Here is a 21,456-nt window from a genome sequence, read left to right as displayed (position 1 = left end):
TCAGTAATTTAAGAGGATAGAAATTATATCAGGCATCTTTTTTCTGACCACAATGGTACGAAGCTAGAAATCAACTTCAGAAAGAAAAATGGGAAAAGAACAAACATATAGAGACTAAACAACATGCTACTAAAAAGCCAATGGGTCAATAAGGAAATCAAAGAGGAAATCAGAAAATACCTTGAGACAAATGAAAATGGAAACAAAACACTCGAAAATCTATGGGATGCATCAAAAGCAGTTCTAAGAGTTGATACTGATACAGGCCTTCCTCAAGAAACTAGAAAAATCTCGGGCTTCCCTGGTGGCGCAGTGGTTGAGAGTCCGCCTGCCGATGCAGGGGGCACGAGTTCGTGCCCTGGTCTGGGAAGATCCCACATGCCGCAGAGCGGCTGGGCCCGTGAGCCATGGCCGCTGAGCCTGCGCTTCCAGAGCCTGTGCTCCGCAACGGGAGAGTCCACAACACTGAGAGGCCTGCATACCGCAAAAAGAAAAAAAAAAAAAAACCTCAAATAAACAACCTAACATACCACCTAAAAGAATTAGAAAAAGAAGAATTAGCAAAGCCCAAAATCAGCAGAGGAAAGGAAATAATAGAGATCAGAGGGGAAATAAGTAAAATAGACATAAGAAGAAAACAATAGAAATGATTAATGAAACCAAGAGCTGGGTTTCTAAAAAGATAAACAAAATTGATAAGCCTTTAGCCATGCTCACCAAGAACAAAAGACCCAAAAAAATAAGAAATGAAAGAGGAGAAATAACAACCAATACCACAGAGATTAAAAAAAAAAAAATCACAAGAGAATACTACCAACAGTTATATGCCAACAAATTGGACAACCTAGAAGAAATGGATGAATTTCTAGAAGTATACAGCCTGCCAAGACTGACTTAAGAAGAAATAGATGATTTCAATAGACCAGTCACTAGTAGTGAAATTAAATTTGTAATAAAAATACTCCCAGCCAGCAAAAGTCCAGGACTAGGTGGCTTCACAGGGGAATTCTACCAAACATATAAAGAAGAACTAATACCTGTCCTCTAAATCTATTCCCCAAATTCAAGAGGATAGAACATTCCCAAATTCATTCTACAAGGCCACCATTTCTCTGATAACCAAAAGCAGCCAAAGACTACTACAAGAAACAAAATTACAGGCCAATTGATGAATATAGGATGTAAAAATCCTTAACAAAATATTAGCAAACCAAATCTAACAATATATAAAAAGGCTCATACACCATGAAAAAATGGGATTTATTACAGAGTCGCAAGGATGGCTCAACATTTGCAAATCAATTAATGTGATACACCACATTACCACAAGAAAAGGCACAAATCAAATTATCATCTCAATAGATGCAGAAAAAGCATTTGACAAAATTCAACATCTGTTCGTGATAAAAACTCTCATCAAAGTGGATATAGAGAGAACATACCTCAACATAGTAAAGGTCATTTATGACACCTATAGCCAGCATCATACTCAGTGGTGAAACAATGAAAGCCTTCTTCTAAATTCAGGAACAAGACAAGGATGCCCACTCTCACTACTTCTATTTAACATATTATTTGAAGTCCTAGCCACAGTAATCAGACAAGAAAGAAATAAAAGGCATCCATATTAGAAGGGAAGAGTTAAAACTTTCACTATTTGCAGGTGACATGATACTGTATATATAGAAAACCCTCAAGTCTCCACCCAGAAACTATTAGAACTAATAAATGAATTCAGCAAAGTTGCAGGATACAAGATTAATATACAGAAATCTATTATGTTTCTATATAATAATAATGAGCTATCAAAAAGAAAAAGTCAAAAAAAATGTTTAAAGTCACATCAAAAAGAATACCTAGGAATAAAGTTAACCAAGGAGGTGAAAGACCTATGATCTGAACAGTATAAAACATTGATGAAGGAAACTGAAGAAGATTCCAAACAATGGAAAGATACTTGTTGTTCCTATGATTTTGTTAAAATGAATATACTACCAAAAGCAATCTACAAATTTAATGCAGTCCCTATCAAAATACTCATGACACTTTTCATGGAACTAGAACAAGTGATCCTAAAATTGAAATGGAACCACAAAAGACTCCAAATTGCCAAAGAAATCTTTTTTTTGGGAGGGGGGGGGTATGCCACTCGGTATGCAGGATCTTACTTCCCTGACCAGGATTGAACCCATTCCCCCCTACAGAGTCTTAACCACTGGACTGCCAGGGAAGTCCCTGCCAAAGCAATCTTGATAAAAAAGAACAAAGCTGGAGATATCATCCTTCTAGATTTCAGACTATTCTGCAAACCTACAGTAATCAAAACAGCATGCTACTGGCACAAAAACAGACACATAGATCAATGGAACAGATTAGAGAGCCCAGAAATAAACCCCCACACCTGTGATCAATTAATACACAACAAAGGAGGCAAGAATATACAGTGGAGAAAAGACAGTCTGTTCAATAAGTGACATTGGGAAATCTGGACATCTACATGTAAAACAATGAGATTAGAACATTACCTCACACCATATTCAAAATAAACCCAAAATGAATTAAACTTCTAAATGTTAGACATGAAACCATAAAACTCCTAGAAGAGAACATAGGCAGAACACTCTTTGACATAAATCGTAGCAATAGTTTTTGGATCTGTCTCCTAAGGCAAAAGAAATAAAAGTAAAAATAAACAAATTGGACCTAAGAAAACTTAAAAGCTTTTGCACAACAAAGGAAACCATCAGCAAAATGAAAATACAACCTAAGGAATGGGAGAATATTTGCAAATAATGCAGCGGACAAGGAGTTAGTAACCAAAATATACAAACAACTCATACAACGTAATATCAAAAGAAGCAATCCCATCATCGTGAAGCAATAGCAATAATGACTTCAAAACTCCCTTCACATGTGATTTATGTAAAAGCGTATTTCCCCCTTGAACCTTCTCCCCTCTTTCCATCCTGCTTACACCACACAAATCCAAGTGGTCCTACTATATAAAGTCAGATGGAAAAACCCTGGTCTGTATCAGGAAGAAAAGGACTGCTAACACCACCTGCTATTAAAATTCTTTAATAGCACCCCCCCCAACAAGTTAAATAAAATTAAAAATGTAATTTCTCAATACACTAGCCACATTTAAAGTTCTCAATAGCCACATTTGGGTAGTGGCTGCCATTTTGGACTGAATGAAAATATATTTATCTCTGTAGAAAATTCTGTTAGACAATGCTGACTAGGCTTCTTGGTGGGAAACAGTATTTGATGGTTAAGTTCAAACTCTTTTTAAAAACAAATTTGGAATATCATATCATATATAGTCTATCATTTTTAAGAAGTTAGAATGCAATGAAAGAGACACTTCCAAAAACATACTGAAAAAAATTTAGTTTCTTTTTAGTGCTTTGGGGGATATTCAATTGATAGTACCTCAGGAGCATATTATAAATATCATATTTCAGTTCAGCTAGTAAACATTTATTGAACCACCATTGAACCCCCATTATGTGCCTGCATTTGAGGATGATGGTCAAAATGGAGGATGTAAAAATAAAAGACCCTATCCTCAAGATACCTACACAACCTTGAAGAGGAGACTGACATAACAAGTTAACTTTAAAAAGTTAGTGTGAAATCTAAGGTATTGTGCATAGCCTAAGATATCTGATTACTTGTACATTATAAATATTTCAATTTTAAATAAATAGGAATGTGTATATCTTCTATAGCTATTCATATTTTAATTCCTGAAAATTATCTCTTTCTGACATTTGATGCTTTATTTTCACAGGGCTATGGTCTGCTCTGTGGATAGCCTTAAATTTGTGGCCTCATGGAAAGGTCGACTGCAAGAAGCAAAGCTGCAAATTAAGGTATTAGAATAATTTTAGATGTTTATCTGAGTCAAAAATTATGTAATTACCAACTGTGATAAAGAGATTTTGCTCCAATCTCAAAGTCACCTATCTCTATAGTGTAAGATCAGCAGAGATAGATTATATTACCTGTGTGAAAAATCAAGAGTAAGTTAAGATTTAACATGAAACAACCTGTACAAGATACAACATGTTCTAATGTAAAAATAAGAATCTTAGGAATATAACATAGTATTTGAAAATATAACTTCAGTAAAAAAATGATATAAATCTTGAAGTTCTGTTAGGTTACCTGTTCTAACATTCGAGTCAATAAATATTTGCTATACAATGAAGTATGTATAAAATGTGTGAAAAATTTAGACCAAATCTTGTCCTTAGGGAGTTTACAATTTGTGAGTATATTAGTTCACTGTTAAAATCAAGCCAACTATGTTAAAAAAAAATTAAGCCATCTTTTGCAGTATAAATTTTCCTAGCTAACTTTTCTGCTAAAAATGCATTACTCTTGCAATAATAGATAATATAGATAACCATTCAAATATTAATAACAAAATTAATGAAATGCTTCCCCCAACAACTCCACCCTTCTTCCATGTCATTGGCATTCTCTACCATTCTTTCCCATTCTCGCACATAGAATTGCCCTCTTAACTTTTTTCCACTGCTAATATAAGATACTGCATGTTGTAGTAAAATTATCTCTATACATCTGTGTTGGTCTGTCTTATGATATTGTAATGACATTGAAGATAAAGACTGTCTTATCCATCTTCAGATCCCCAGTATCTAGTTCAGTATATTACATATAATTAAAATAAATGTAAAACCATAGTTCTTTAACTTAGTTGACCTTAGGCAACTGACTTTTCAGAAGTTCTATTTATATAATTCTAGTTCTCAGGCCAACAATTTTCTTTTCATATCACTACTGCTTTCTAACATACTATATAATTTATTTATTATATTTGTTGTTTGTTGTCTGTCTTATTCTACTGGAATGTAAGTCCCATGAGCGTAGTCACTTTTTTTCCAGTTTTGTTGTATCTCAGATACCTCAAACAATACCTCGTACATAATAAGCGCTCCATTAAAACCTTGTTGAATTGTTGAGTTGAAGGCCAACAATAGGAGAGGCACTATAATAGGCATTATTAACATCAGCTGTAATGGTATAGTGTGCCAGAAATTTGATCATTAACAATAAGCTAGGTCTTTCTTTCTCTTTTGGCTCTATAGATTGCTATAAAATTCAACGTTGAAGCTGAAGAAATTAGCAGGTTCTCTTTCATCCTTCGCATTTTATTTTAACCTTAGCCTCTAGCCCATAAGAGCTACCTTAGCTATTACTGGTGCACATAAACTGTTGCCTAGCTGTTAAGGAGAGGGAGGGAATACATGATGTATAATCCAGGAATCATGCAGTTTACCTGGTTGTGTGGTCTCTTAGCAGCTGTGAAGCACACACATAATATGGTAGTATCATTGTTTGGGTATATTGATATAAAAAACAAGGGAAATGAGTTTTATTTTGTGTCAAGGTGTGTTCATATTTCCAGAACTATTTCGCTCCTGTTCTTACAAAATAGAAATAAAATGATCTACAACCAGAAAACCCCAAGCATATATGTTATGTTTTATAGATGGGGGGAAAAGGCTGGCAGTTAATAAAGCAAGATTCTAGGACTTCCCTGGTGGCGCAATGGTTGAGAGTCCACCTGCCGATGCAGGGGACATGGGTTCGTGCCCCAGTCCGGGGAGATCCCACATGACACGGAGCGGCTAGGCCCGTGAGCTATGGCCGCTGAGCCTGCGCATCCAGAGCATGTGCTCCACAACGGGAGAGGCCACAGCAGTGAGAGGCCAGCGTACCGCAAAAAAAAAAAAAAAACTAAAACAAGATTCTAATCTTAGTTCTCCAAAACAGAGCCATGTGACTTTTAAAAACAATGAAGCAGTCTGAGCCTTTGTTGTCTCTTTTATCAATGGATATAAATAATAACTTCCTTGACATGTTTATTATGAGGGTCTCTGAAAACCTATGTGTGTGTGTGTTTTATTATTTCTTTTAACTTGATTTGGATTAGGTTTCATTAGGCAATATTTATTTTTTAATTAGAAACAAAAGTGTATTTTAATAAAAGTTCTCTGCTCTTATCCAGTAAAGCAGAATTCTGTCATTTGACATTCATGAAAGCTACTATATTGTTAAAAACCAAAATATTCATTGGTCAATATATTCAGGAACATTATAAGTTTGATACAATTATATCTTACAACTTTAAGTTAAAAAAGCCATCTCTACACATGGGATTTGAGGTAATTCAACAGAATTTTTCCTCTCTTTGGCCCCTCATTCATATGAGCTATAGAAGCACATTTCCTAATTTCTTACCTGCAGTTCCAGATATATTTATCAGATAAAAAGTTTTTGTAAGCCCCTCACTGTTTGCACTTGGCAAAATCAGCAAGTTAAATAACTCATTTAGGTTCCTCTTAATCAAATTTTTCAGCAAAAGGATTATTTTGATAGGAGAGTATTGGATTTGAATTATGTTTGAATTTTACTGTCACTGCAGAATTTAATTTATTTTGAATATATTTCAATCTCTACCACCCTAGACTGAATTAAACTAGTGAAATGTTCAAGCAAGGCTATAGTTCCCACACCAATCAATATTTCAACCTCCTAGACCAGCTTAAGGGAACATGTATGTATATTGATTTTTTTAGATCCTGAACATGACCCTCTAAACTTTCCTCACTACCATTATTGATTTATTATTTGTTAAACAGCAGTTGTGAAACTTAGTACTGGAAAATGTGTAAATCAAGCACCCGCTCAGCTTGCGTTCTAGATCTTGCCCAAGGCTGTGAAAGTTTTGCCCTGACAAATCTGAGTAGTTTCCAGCTCCCTCCTTGACTGCTGATGCTGCCAAACACAAAAGGCAAAAACAAGTCTTTTACCTTGGCAAATCAGGCTTATTAAAAACATTTTAGTCTTGTTAATAATGCACAATTCCCTAGGATACCTGAAAGCTGCTGCTCCTTTGGGACCTGGTAGAGTCATATAGCCGCGCATGCTTGCCAGTTCATTTCGGCTGCTTCATGCCAGGCTAGAGTCTGCCCATATACCAAGTGGTTATTATGCTATTCATATTTCAGTTCCCTCCCTTGTAAAGCTTACCAGGAAATAGAAGTTAAAACAATGAAGAAATTAGACATTTAGACATGTGAGGGTTCATGAGGAGAATGGGTTCATCAGAATTGGGAGTTAGGAGCTTTAGACGCATCCTCCCCAAATGAGTATAAGTAGCTTATCAGTCCAGCAGTGGACAATCTACCAAAAAAAGAAATCCTTAAATAGTTCATTTTAAGACATATATTTCTGATAGTTTTCATTTTAAAACTGAGCACTTAATGTGAATATGCTTATATAGTCATTATAAAGTAGAGATCGTTTTTAAATCATGGGGGAACTATAAGAGTGCTTAGTAATATAATTTTCTTTAAAAGTCAATCTCTAAAATGAGTTGGTATGTGCAAACTAGTACAATATAAAACCAGTTCAACAAAAAATGATTTTTCTTAAGAACTTAAGTAACTACAGCAACCAGAGGTTTTAAATCTATTTGATATTCTTGTAGCATTAAATGCTTTGACTGTCTTACTATGTTTCCACCAGTTTAAAGGACTTTTAATTCTTAGTTGACTATACTGTTTAGGTAGCCTTGCCAATTTAATGCTGTCTTCTCATGCTCTGAAAATATAGCAGGAAGCTGAAAACTGGCTCAAATTTCCTGTTTTGAAAGTCTTTCTGCTAGGAAACATTCCGACTTTACTTGACACTGCTGAAAAAAAGTCAGTGTGCTGGTATTATGTACTAAGTTCCATCAATGGTTCTAGTCCTTCCCCAGCTTTCAAAAACTTCCAAGAAACCTGTTTGTATTTCTTTCCCTAGAACGCTCTCCTTCTTCAACCTATATCAAGCCACATATGTAATTTTATATTTTCTAGTAGTTACATTAAAAAAAGTAAAAGAAACAGATACAAATAATTTTAATATTTTATTTAACATATATACAAAATATTGTTGCTTCAACATATAATAACTATTTTAAAATTATGAATGATATATTTTACTTTCCTTTTTATTGTATAAAGTCCTTGAAATCCATCACATATTCCATATTTATGGCACATCTCAATTCAGACTAGTAACATCTCAATGCTCAATAGAACATGTGGCCATGGCTACTGTATTGGATAGTAGCTCTAGACAGAGAAGGTAATTCCCTAGAGAAAATTTAAATATTCTCTGATCTTCAAGTTTTCTCCAAATTTTTGTAGTATTTTTCCTTATTAAACAATTGCAAACAGATACAGAAGGAGAGAGAATAGTAAAATGAATCTCCATATGCAGTTTTCAAGATTTAGAAATATTCCTTCTTTTTCTCTTTTTGATTGTCTTTGCTGAAGCAATTCCAGACATTGTTTTGTTTTACTCCTCCATTTCTCAAAAAAATTTTTTTCTTAAATAAACACAATATATTATCACACATACAAAAATTAACAATAATTCCTTGGCATCATTTAATACTCAGTTCATAACAATATTTACCACTGTCTCAAAAAAAACTCTTTTCCAATAGTTTGTTCAAATGAGGGTCAAGGTCCAGACACTGTGTTTGGTTATTATGTACCTTATGTCTTTTCACATCTAGATGAGGTTCCTCTTATTATTTCATACCACTGTTTGTTACAGAATCAAGGTTACTTCTCTTATAGAATGATCTACAGTTGATATTCATGTCTTGGCTTCCTTGTGTTATTATGTAACTTTTGTTCTTCTGTCCCTCGTTTCTTATAAAATGGAAGTTAGTTGTAGATGAAACAAATTTTTCTAAATCTGTTATTCCTTCTGCATTTATTAGCTGAAATTTTCTTCAAAGAAGCCTAATCAACTAGGTCTATGTGGTTACCTAGATACCATGGAATTTTATATAGAAAATAAAGGATAAATGCTTTTTTAAAAAAATTTAAACTAGGGATATTCAGAATATGGTGTTGATACACTGTTTCCCACAGTGTTCAATAACATTTCTTCTCTGTTTTTAAGTATCAGTGTGAACTTCTTATATTTAATGTGCTTCTGTAAATTGCATTTATTATTCTTTTTCATGTGCAGTATCCCTAGTCTTTGGCTTATGTGTAGAGCCTCCTCATGTTGACCTCTGTATCTTATTTTTCGTAAAGTTTTATAGTGAAGCATAATATCATACAGTAAGTTGCACAAATCTTAAGAATACAACTTTATGAATTTTTTAATAAGCAAACAGACCTATGAAACCATTATACAGATTAATTTTAATATTTTAGGACACTTTTTCCTCAAAATTTCTTTTTATAATTAAATGGACCTAACACACTCAGTACAAACTTTATTTTCCTTTCATTCTAAGAGATATACTTAATATATCCCCCTAGATATTTGTCTACCCATTTTTCTTTCCTCCTTTTATATATTATATTGTATAATGTATTCTGATTTTAAACAGTTGAGAACTTCAGGTGAAGATGGCCCAGGGAGCTAATGATTCATCCTGTCTGCTCCGGATAGATATATAATGATAGAAAAAATATAAAAAGAGGAAACCACAAACATCAGTATTTCATTGCATCAGAAGCAGGACAAAGTAAAATTGTGACTAAGTCTGAAAGTACAGGTCTTGAGCTCCAAGTCCAGAGGTAGGAAGCAATGAACAGTATGGCGCCAGCAGAGTGAAAGGTATTAGTGGTGCTATATGTGAAATGGAGACTGAAACAAGGGTCATTGCTTAAATCCAGGACTGAGATTAGGCTCTCCAGCTCTCCAATAAAGGGAGACTGAATAAAGTTATTGGCCTAAGGGAGCTGAAAGATAAAGGCATAGACTTAATATTAGATATTGAGCCACACTAACCACCAGATCAATAGCTTAAAACTGCAATATCCCCAACACCTGCAGAATAGAACCTCCGAACTGGCATTGTAAATTTTATAGCTATGTAGATTTGGAAATGTCACTATAGAGGTATGTGGGAGAAAAATAAAATACCCCTCAAGATGAATCTAGAAACCCAAATCCAAATAAATGGGGAAAAAATCTAATCCTAGAAAAGAAAATGAGCAAAATCATTAGGTTAATCAACATCTGGTCATTTCATTTATTATTACTTTTGGGAAAATCTGATAAAAAATGTTAAAATATTTATTTTAGTTTCCGTAAACAGTTGTAAGAAAGAATAACTTTCACTAAAAAAATTATCAAAACTCACAGAATAGAAACAGGCAGAAATAATAAAGTTATATGTAGGTAGATGTGAAAACCAATCAGTAGTCTTGGAGATGAAAAATATAATCTTTAAATGAAATATTGATAGATTAAATATACTCTACATTAGATACAATTGAAAAAAGACATATTAATTGGAAGTTAGTGCTAAGGAATTAACTCAGAACTGATCACAAATGTAAAGTGTTAAAAATATGAAAGAGATATTATCAGACATAGAGGATAGTTTAAGGCATTCTATCCTACTTGTAAAAGGATTTCTACTATAGAACAGACAGAATGGCAGAGAAGCAAAATTTGAAAAATTAGTTGCAGGGATTTTCCAGAATTGGAAAATGGTAAGAGTTCTCAGGTGAAATGCACATACAAAGTACCAAAAAAATTAACTAAAAGTATATTCAAGTTCACACCTCGTTACACTATAATGAAACTATACAATATCAGGGTTAAAGTGAAAAAATCTTAAAAGCTACCAGATAGAAAAGTCAAAGTTCCAACCAAAAAAAAAAATACAAAAAAACAAAACATAACATCAAATAGATTACTCATCAGCTCACTAGATGCCAAAAGGCAATGGAGTGAGTAATATATTCAAATTGATGAGGAATAGTAATTGTTAACCTCAAACTTTATTCCCATCTAAAATATCATTCAGTAATGAAAGCAATAAAAAGATATTTCCAGAAACCCAAACACCACAAGGGCTTACCACTCTCAGAACCTCAAAGAATGTTAATGTTTCATTAAAACATGAAAAAGAAAAGCCAGAGAGAAAACAAAATATACCAAAAATAATAGTGAGCCCAAAAATTACAAAATAATTTAATTTTAGCATGTAATTTAAATTAAGTATTGACTGTAAAATATAACTTTTTATTATGTTTAAACTAAAACTAAAACTCTAAACAGTAATAATTAGATTAGGAATAACATGCTAAAATAAAATCCATGTCATGTTCAGGAGAAGTACTGAATAACTAAGAATTCATTAGAAAATGTCACTATTGTCACTAACATTAGAAAATGTTACTATTCAAAAGATATGGTTAAAAGCTTAAAAATAGATACGCAGTCCATTAGCAGAAAAGGAGAAAAATTAAACAAAAAGAAATAAAGAGGAAAACTATATATTAAATATACTGAAAATAATTTCAAATATATGACTGATAACAATAAATATAATATTTTAAATTGAAGTATAGTTGAATTACAATTTTGTGTTAGTTTCAGGTATACAGCACAGTGATTTAGTTATATATATATATTTTTCAGATTATTTTCCATTAGAGGATATTAGTCAATATAGTTCGCTGTGCTATAGAGTAAATCCTTGTTGCTTATCTATTTTATGTATAGTAGTTTGTATCTGTTAATCTTATATGCCTACTTTATCTCCGCCTCCCTTTCCCCTTTGGTAAGTATAAGTTTGTTTTCTTTTTTTTAAATTTATTTTTTATACAGCATGTCCTTATTAGTTATCTGTTTTATACATATTAGTGTAAATATGTTAATCCCAATCTCCCAGTTCATCCCACCACCAGCCCCCCCCCCCCCACTTTCCCTCCTTGGTGTCCATACGTTCTTTCTCTACATCTTTGTCTCTATTTCTGCCTTGCAAACCAGTTCACCTGTACCATTTTTCTAGATTCCACATATATGCGTTAATACACAGTATTTGTTTTTTCTCTTTCTGACTTACTTCACTCTGTATGACAGGCTCTTGGTCCATCCACGTCTCTACAAATGACCCAATTTCGTTCTTTTTTATGGCTGAGTAATATTCCATTGTATATATGTACTGCATCTTATTTATCCATTTGTCTGTTGATGGGCATTTAGGTTACTTCCATGACCTGGCTATTGTAAATAGTGCTGCAATGAACATTGGGGTGCATGTATCTTTTTGAATTATGATTTTCTCTGGGTATATGCCCAGTGATAGGATTGCTGGGTCATATGGTAATTCTATTTCTACTATTTTAAGGAACCTCCATACAGTTCTCCATAGTGGCTGTATAAATTTACATTCCCTCCAACAGTGGAAGGGGGTTCCCTTTTCTCCACATGCTCTCCAGCATTTGTTATTTGTAGACTTTCTGATGATGTCCGTTCTAACTGGTGTGAGGTGATACCTCATTGTAGTTTTGATTTGCATTTCTCTAATTAGTGATGCTAATTAGAGCCTTTCATGTGCCTCTTGGCCGTCTGTATGTCTTCTTTGGAGAGATGTTCATTTAGGCATAAGTTTGTTTTCTGTGTCTGTGAGTGTTTGTTTTGTATACAGATTCATTTGTATTATTTTTTAGATTCCATATATGTGATATCATAATATTTGCTTTTCTGTCTGACTTATTTCATTTAGTATATTCTTTAGGGCCATCCATCTTGCTGCAAATCACAGTATTTCATTCTTTTTATGGCTGAGTAATATCCCATTGTATATGTATACCACATCTTCTTAAGTCAGTTGTCTGTTGGTGGGCACTTGGGTTGTTTCCATATCTTGACTATATAGTTCTGTGATGAACATTGGGGTGCATGTATCTTTTCAAATTAGAGTTTTCATCTTTTTCATATATATGCCCAGGCGTGAGATTGCTGGATCATATGGTAACTTTATATTTAGTTTTTAAGGAGTCTCCCATTCTTCACAGTGGCTGCACCAATTTACATTCCCACCGACAGTATGAGGGTTCCCTTTTCTCCACAACCTCTCCAGCATTTATTATTTGTAGGCTTTTTGATGATACCCATTCTGACAGGTGTGAGGTGATACCTCATTATAGTTTTGACTTACATTTCTCTAAAATTAGTGATATTGAGTATCTTTTCATGTGTCTGTTGGCTATCTGAAAGTCGTCTTTGGAGAAATGTCTAAGTCTTCTGCCCATTTTTTGACTGGGTAGTTTGTTTTTTCAATATTGTATTGTGTGAGCTCTTTGTATATTTTGTGTATTAACCCCTTGTTGGTACATTGTTTGCAAATATTTTCTCTCATTCCGTAGCTTATCTTTTCATTATGTGATGGTTTCCTTTGCTGTGCAAAGGAAACATTTAATTCACTGTTAAATTCAAGTTAAAATAAGAAGTATTCAAGGAATTCAGCATTGTATATGAAATAAATTAATGGCTTTAATCCTGTTTTTAGTGAGCAAAGTCACTACTATTACTGTTGCTAATCCCTTTTGAGTCTCACCTCAAAGAATTGGATCAGATTGATCTTAAAATAGGCTTTTCAAAGTAGGTTGGGGTTATGGTAGTTAGTTATTTGAAATATATTTATGCAATTGTGGTTGGCCTGATACATACTCCCCTTAATAAATGGTTTTGAAACTATAAACAGAACGAAATATGTGTGAGGGTTTTTTTTGGAGTTTTTGTTGTCATTGTTGTTTTGTTTTTTTATTTTCTTACTTTTGCAACTGCCCCTCTGTTTCAGATGTTTTAATCAGAGGTTTTAATCAGAGGTTTCAAGTGTGAATAACATCCAAGTACAGATTCTTTTCCTTTTGCTTTAATGATTTTATGCTGTTCCTATTCTGTTAAATTGAAAGCTATGCATTTATAAGCAAAACAAGAGTAGTTAGAGGAAATGGTATTACAGCAAGAGATGCACATTTAGATGCCTTTCACTTAATTATTTGCGTTCAACTCAAATAGTATATTTGTACAGATGTCAAGAAGCAGCCTCAACAATGCTGTTCTTTTAAAATAATGTAAACAGACATAGCCCCTATGGTTACCAAAGGGGAAAGAGGGAGAGAGGGATAAATTAGGAGTTTGGGATTAACATATACACACTACTATGCATAAAATAGATGACCAACAAGGACCTACTGTATAGCACAGGGAGCTATACTCAATATTTTGTAATAACCTATAAGGGGAAAGAATCTGAAAGAAATAGATATATATGTATGTATAACTGAATTACTTCACTGTACACCTGAAATTAGCACAATATTGTAAATCAACTATACTTCAATTAAAAAAAGATTAAAGTAAAAGAAAAGAGAGATCAGGTGTTGATATAGTGAATATTTTCAAATGTCTCTCTTGTGGAAATAAAGAAAATACTGGAATTCAAAAAAATATCTACTTGAAAAAATAAAATAATGTAAACAAATGAGCTCTGATCTCAGTAATTATTTCTTTGCATCCAAGGGATATGTGTCATGCACAATAAGGTACTAATGATTAAGATAGACTTCTAACAAACTTTTAATAGAAATATATGAAGTTTGCCCCATAAGTATATATGTTAAGTATAAATAGCATTTTAATATGGCTTATCATTTAAAGCAGGTGAAAAAGAGAGTGGAAGTACAGTATTGATCAAATTAGAAAGCATGCTCTAACACATTGCCTAGCTCTTTGATATATAAATTAAGTGATGGATAGACTCAGTTATCTAGGACAAATTTGGGAAATATTTTGCAAAATTGAATATAAGCAAAAATTTTTTGATTGAAATTATTTAAATAATTTCCAAACCTTATTTTGCCTTATTTAAATGGATACACTATATGAAACAATTCTAAATGTCTAGAAATTTGAATATGGATTAGATTAAATGAACAGTAATAGCTAATACTTATTGAGCATTTGCTGTATATCAGGCAATTTTCCAAGTATTTAAAATATAATGTTAGAGGGGATTTCTTATTTCCTGCTCCTGTTGCTTTTTCTGCGTGGAGGAATATTTACTAAGGTTCATACTCCTAGACACTCTCTGCCTTCTACCTGACTCCTTCCTTTCCAGGAAAGATGTCAGATAAAGGTGTTTATCTGACTGTGAGTTTGAGGCAGAAACCCAGGGCGGAATACTGCGCCTTCCTATGCTTTTCTTTTGGGTGTACACATTCTGCTCTGCCCCTTCAAGGCAGTCTCTGCACCTGGTGCAGCTGGCTCCTTAGCTTAGTACTGTCATAACTAGAAGTTAAGCCTTCCAAATTCTTGTGTTTAGTGTTGATATTAGCAAGTCCATTTGCCTGGAGACCTGTTATATCCTCCAAACTATCTTTTTCAGTAATAAAGGTAATATTTTGGGCCTACCTGTTTTTTCACCTTCCATTGATGCAGAATTCCAGATGGAACAAGGGTACCATTTGTTGATACTACTCCAATCCCTGATATATTATCATTTTATTATATAAACAATAGGGTATCGCTTTTTGAAGTTCTTATGTTTTCATTTTTTCTACTTTACATTCCAAAGTAGGGGAATGATAGAGAGTATAGAGAGAAAAGGAGAGATTTAAAAGATTTTCTTGGAAGTGGCTGGACTTGATAGTTGATGGCATGTGGGAAGTTCAGGACAAGGAACCAAGAATGTCTCCCAGGTGTCTGATTAAGCAACTACATGGTCAGTGGTGCCAATTACTGAAATAGGCTCCAGAGAATAGTATTTCTCACCCCTCCTACCCCCTGGTTAGAAGAGGAAAATGATGAGTTTATATCTGTATATGCATATTACATAGTCAAGTTGTGACACTATCAGTGGGGACTACTTTTACAAATTTCTATAAAGACCAATTGAGCGCAAAGCTCAATGAAATTTCTAGAAGAGGCCTTAGAAGAATTATCTTGCAGAGATTTTCTAGCACTGAAATTAGCAAGTACTCTTTAAATTTTAATTTACATTTCTCCAAGGCAATACTTCAACAACCCTGAAGTGGCCTGTATAACATCACATTAGTGGTATAGTAGAAAGAATATTGAATTTAGGAATTCAATAATTCTATTTTTAATCCCATCTCTTTCACTGACAAACAAGTTGCTTATCTTTTCATGGTAAAGAACCCTACTATAAATTTAGCTAATCAGAACTATTTGTCAAGGCATACTCTACTAGTACCTCCTCGTCCCTAAACCATTCTCTAGTTATAACTGAAAATGTTTTCAACACTTCCAACTTAAAGTGTTCCCTTGACTCTAAAATTCTATAGTATGTTAACTTAAAATGTACTATACAATATTTATAAGATTGTTTACATTTTCTATCAAGTTTAAATTGTGAGACTATAGATGGGGGTCTGAATGCAAATGCAGGCTCTACGTTTGTTGCCTTTAGATAAACTCAGGGTAGATTAACACTACAGAAACGAAAAGAATGAACACTTTTAAAGAAATATGAAACTAATATTACCAAAATAATTATATTTTTATTTTCATAACTTTATAAATTTATACTAAGTTTAATTTAGAATAAGAGATGAACTCTTTCTCCTTTTTTATTCTTCTTTCAGCTCTGCATGACGTGTCAAGAATTTTTTCATTAACCTTTCCAAATTTTGTTCTATTTTTTAGAAAATGATGTTGGAATTCCAAGCAGGTAGCACATGTTCTTTTTCTCTAGTATACTTTTCTATCCCCCTCCTGGAAAAAGAGTAACTTTTTGGCTTTTGTCATTATATGTCTATTAATCTAATGCCAAGACATATGCAATTATATAACTAATGACATTTATGTCTTTTTTTCCAAAATACTTGCTAAAATTGAGGATTCAGCCTAAAGGAAGCTCACAGTGAACATTGGTTCAGGTCTTCACCTACATTATTATCAAACAAAATACCATGATCTTTGTTTTCACGTTGTTTGGAATGAATAGTCACAATGGAAATTGTTGCCTTTCTTCTGAAGATATACTGTAGTAACTCCTGCCATTTCGGCCTTTAATACATATTTTAATGGTTTATATGTTTCTATGACAGATCAGTGGCTTATTACTGGAAGGATGCAGTTTTGATGGAAATCGACTTTCTGAAAATCAGCATGATTCTCCTAGTGTATCATCAGTTCTCCCTTGTTTTATGGGCTGGATTCCACAGGTAATACATTTTTAACAGGAACAAGTTTTAATTTAATCAAGTCATTTTTAGATTTTATCTTTTCAATAAGATATAATTGGCCTATGAATTTTTCATTTACTTTCTAATCTTACCTGCATTTGAACAAATTTACAGTCCAAATATTATGTCCTTTATAATTTTTAAGATGTACAGGACATTTTAAAAGCTTTATTTTGTTATGGAAAGAATAACATTATAGTTTTTAATTTCTAAATAAGTTATAGTCTAATAAGAAAAAAGCCTTAAATGGTAATCTGAACTACCACATATTGTGTTCCTATTATTTTCAGCAGTGTGCTAAATGTTTTATATACTTTACCTTACATACTTTTCTGAGTAGCCCTGCAAGGTAGATATTATTATTCCTATTTTCAAATGAGGAAATGTGTGTTCACATAAGTTAAATGACTTCCCTGTAGCTTGGCATGCAGAAATCGAAAGCATCAAGATGTTAATACACATCTAATACCATGTCACTATGCTGCTGATTGGCAGATGAAGAAAACTGTCTTGACAGAGGCTTATTCGGTTAACTTTTTCCCTTTTAAAACCTTCAATTTTTTAAAATAAATTTAATTATTTATTTTTGGCTGCATTGGGTCTTCATTGCTGCACACGGGCTTTTTTCTAGTTGTGTCGAGTGGGGGTTACTCTTTGTTGCGGTGCACAGTCTTCTCATTGTGGTGGCTTCTCTTGTTGTGGGGCATGGGCTCTAGGCGCTCATGCTTCAGTAGTTGTGGCACGTGGGCTCTAGAGTGCAGGCTCAGTAGTTGTGACGCACGGGCTTAGTTGCTCCATGGCATGTGGAATCTTCCCAGACCAGGGCTTGAACCCGTGTCCCCTGCATTGGCAGGTGGATTCTTAACCACTGTGCCATCAGGGAAGTCCAAAACCTTCAATTTTTGAAAGAACTTTCAACAATGGAACTTGAGGGATATTTGCCTTTAAAATAAGACATAGTTGTAGATGAAACACATAACTTTTACTAAATGTAAGTAAGAATACATGTGACTAAACTTTAAAGTTTTGATTCTGTATCTAATCACCAACAAACTATTTCATATACTGCTTACTACAATAAAAATGAGTTTTCTAGTTGTGAAATACTTCATTGAATTTTCCAATTATTATAATTCTTTTTGTAAAATAAAAAAATCCAAAGCATCAGAATATTTATTTTAAAATAAAAACTAATAAAGCCATAATTAACAGTTATTGCTCAGAGAGCTATAAGAGCATCCTCTGACCTAAAGGAACATACATTTCTGTGAAACTCGCCATTTCCACCCCCCATATAAGCTTCATTTTCTCTAGTAGTAGAGTGACAGAGAAGGGAGAAGTTGAAATCATCTTTATTTTATTTCTCTCTGGCTATTGATTCATGTAAGAAATTTGTATGTCAAAAAGTTGGTAAATTATGGATTACACACATTAGGTGTGTGGAGCAGATCGAAAGTTCTATACAAAAGTTAAGGCTAGGGCTTCCCTGGTGGCGCAGTGGTTGGGGGTCCGCCTGCCGATGCAGAGGACACAGGTTCATGCCCTGGTCCGGGAGGATCCCACATGCCGCGGAGCGGCTGGGCCCGTGAGCCATGGCCGCTGAGCCTGTGCGTCCGGAGCCTGTGCTGCGCAGCGGGAGAGGCCACAACAGTGAGAGGCCCGCATACAGCAAAAAAAAAAAAAGTTAAGGCTAAAATTTGCTGAGGGTTATAACCATAATATATAAAATTGTATATGATGACAGAGATGAATTCAAATGGATCCAAATTATGAGAAGTGTTACTTCTCTGGCAAACAAATTTAAAAGCCATATAATGACCTTGATGGGGGGAAAGGTAGGACATGTATAAAATGATTCACTTAAGGAGAAACCCCAGCAATAAAAATAGAGCATGGAGAATGAGTAGGCATAAATGCAAAAGAGAGTGACCTAGAGCAATACCCACATAATTGACCACAAACTGAATGCAGATTAGGAATGCAGTGTGGTTATGAACAGAAGCCAATCTGTTAACTGGGTTGTATGAAAAGCAACATAACATTATAAGACTTGGAATTTATCCCTCCACAATATTTTACTTTGAGTATCATTTCTATCCAGTTTTATTTACCACACTTTAAAAAATCAGGATTGGAATAGAAAGCTAAAAGTAATTTAATTTGAAAAATATCTCATGTAAAAAGAGGTAAAATGAATTGGAATATTTAGCCAATAAAAGAGATGGCTGAAAGATAATATGAATTTATTATTTTTATAAAAGAGATTTCCCAAAGCCTTCTGCACTTTTTCCTGCCATGTAATGGAAGGGTTTAAGATACTTCCCCACCTCTTTTTTCCCCTCCTTCCTTTACAGTGAGCCTCTTCTTCCCATATAATCTTACTGCTTTGACTGCCTCTCCTAGATCAGCTAAGAAGGAGAGAATATGAGGTATATTGCTAAATGTTTCAGAACATGAAATTTTGGAGTCCAGCAGTCTAAATGCCACTCCCAGCTCCCAAACGTATGAGCTGGGTGATTTGGAGCAAATTACCTAACCTCATTGAGCCAGTTTCCTCATTTGAAAGTGGAGATAATGATGTTTGTATAGGACCATGTTGAGGAATAAATAAGGTCCTGTGTCTGTGAAGTACTTAGCAGGGCATCATACACGGTAAGTCTAATTTTTCCTGATGCCAACACTTTTAAATGTTTTTATAATAGTTTAATAATTAACTTATTTCATATAGTGCTTTATAGTGTACTAAGTGTTTTCAATCATCATTAGATAATTAAGTTCCTATGTACCATATTCTGAACCCTGGGATAACAAAAATAAATCTCTTCCATCAGAGTCTTCTGTTGAGTAGAGGAGCAAACGGGTAAAGAAACTATTAGAGTTCAGAGTTACAGAAGTACAATTATGGATGTTTACATGAAGTGCTTTGGCAAATGAAGGAGACCTCAGCTCTATCTTGTATAAGCAGATGAGGGAAAGTCAGATGACCTCACAGGGAGAGGAAGCAGCTTCTCAGGACTGTAGTCACAGTAGAAGTAAGAAAAGTTCAAGGACAAATTCAAAAATGGTAGGGGCAAGGCATTCCATATAGAAGGGGAAGTATATTTAAATGCATGGAGATACGAAAAGAATTTAGGTTATTTTGGGACCTGAAAGTATAGTATATCTGGAATGTACTGGAATGGTTCAAATGGAGAGTGGTAGGGGATGCGGTCAGAAAGGAAGACTAAGACCAAGTACGACAAGCCATGGAGCCATGCCAAGGAGTTTAGACTATCTTATGATCATAGAAAGCCATTGAGAGCTTAGAACACGTGTGTTGTAAGATCAGATCTGTAGTTTTAGAAAAGCAGTCTAGCACTGAGAGAATTGAGGATTGGCATAGGGTGAAATACAATCACACTTACCTTTCATTGCAGTCCTCTGAGTATGGTAGAGTAGTTTTTCTCTCTGTTTTGCTGAGGAAGAAACTGTGAATCTGGTAAATAGAGTGATTTGTTATGGGTCCCCCAGTAGTAGCACTAGTGTTTGAACAATAGCAATGAGCATTTATTTGTATTGGTTATGTGCCAAGCACTGTACAAACTGTTTAGAATACAAGATATTTAGGCTTTCCAAAAACATTTGAAATAGGAATTATCATCTCCATTGTAAACTAAGAAAATGGAAGCTTGAAAGATTGTATAACTTGACCAAGATAAAGATAACAGTTAATAGGTAAGCAACTAAGTTTCAAATCCAGGTTATCTCTCTTAAATCTTAGGCCTAATACTGAGGCAACCTAACAGTATAAACCAGAGTTTGGAAAACTACAGGCCACAAGCCAAATCCAGTATGCTGCCTGTTTTTGTACAGCCCACAGTCTTGTGAGCATGAATGACTTTTACATTTTTAAATAGATGAAAAACTTAGAAGGATAGTACTGGATTGGCCAAAAAGTTTGTTCAGGTTTTTCTGCAAGATGTTACAGAAAAACCCGAACGAACTTTCTGGCCAACCCAATATTCTATGATGTGAAAATTATCTGAAATTCAAATTCCAGTGTCCATAAAGAAAGTTTTGTTTGGAAAACAGCTATGCCCATTTATGTAGATGCTTTCAGACTACTACAGCAGAGTTGAGGATATAGTTGTATCCAAGATCATATAGCCCATAAAATATTTACCATCTGACCTCTTACAGAAAAGTTTGCTGACTCTGTATAAACTATCAAACTCTCCAACTTTTGCTTGAGTTAAGCACTATTTTTGTTCAAGAAATCATTTTTTTTAGGGCAACTATAGCTGTTTTTAATAAGTTTTACAGAATTTGGTGGGGGCATCAGCATTTTAACGCGTTTTTACCAAGAGGGAAGGAACCAGCATAAAATCGAAGGAAGCATCAACATCAATTT

General features: G+C 34.0%; 1 protein-coding gene across 2 annotated transcripts in view; it reads left to right on the top strand.

Annotated features, from left to right (window-relative positions):
* DYNC2H1 (dynein cytoplasmic 2 heavy chain 1) overlaps positions 1–21,456 on the top strand; it is a 367,862-nt gene that overhangs the window by 340,528 nt on the left and 5,878 nt on the right. For both annotated transcript variants that reach the window (XM_065882515.1, XM_065882514.1), the window contains 2 exons: positions 3,797–3,878; positions 16,929–17,045. In XM_065882515.1, the coding sequence (XP_065738587.1) occupies positions 3,797–3,878; positions 16,929–17,045 (199 nt within the window). The remainder of the gene's footprint in view (positions 1–3,796; positions 3,879–16,928; positions 17,046–21,456) is intronic.

Source organism: Phocoena phocoena, chromosome 8 (genome assembly GCF_963924675.1).
Source record: "Phocoena phocoena chromosome 8, mPhoPho1.1, whole genome shotgun sequence".
NCBI lineage: Eukaryota > Metazoa > Chordata > Mammalia > Artiodactyla > Phocoenidae > Phocoena > Phocoena phocoena.
Note: the sequence above shows the minus strand (reverse complement) of the source record. Positions and strands in the feature narration are given on the sequence as shown.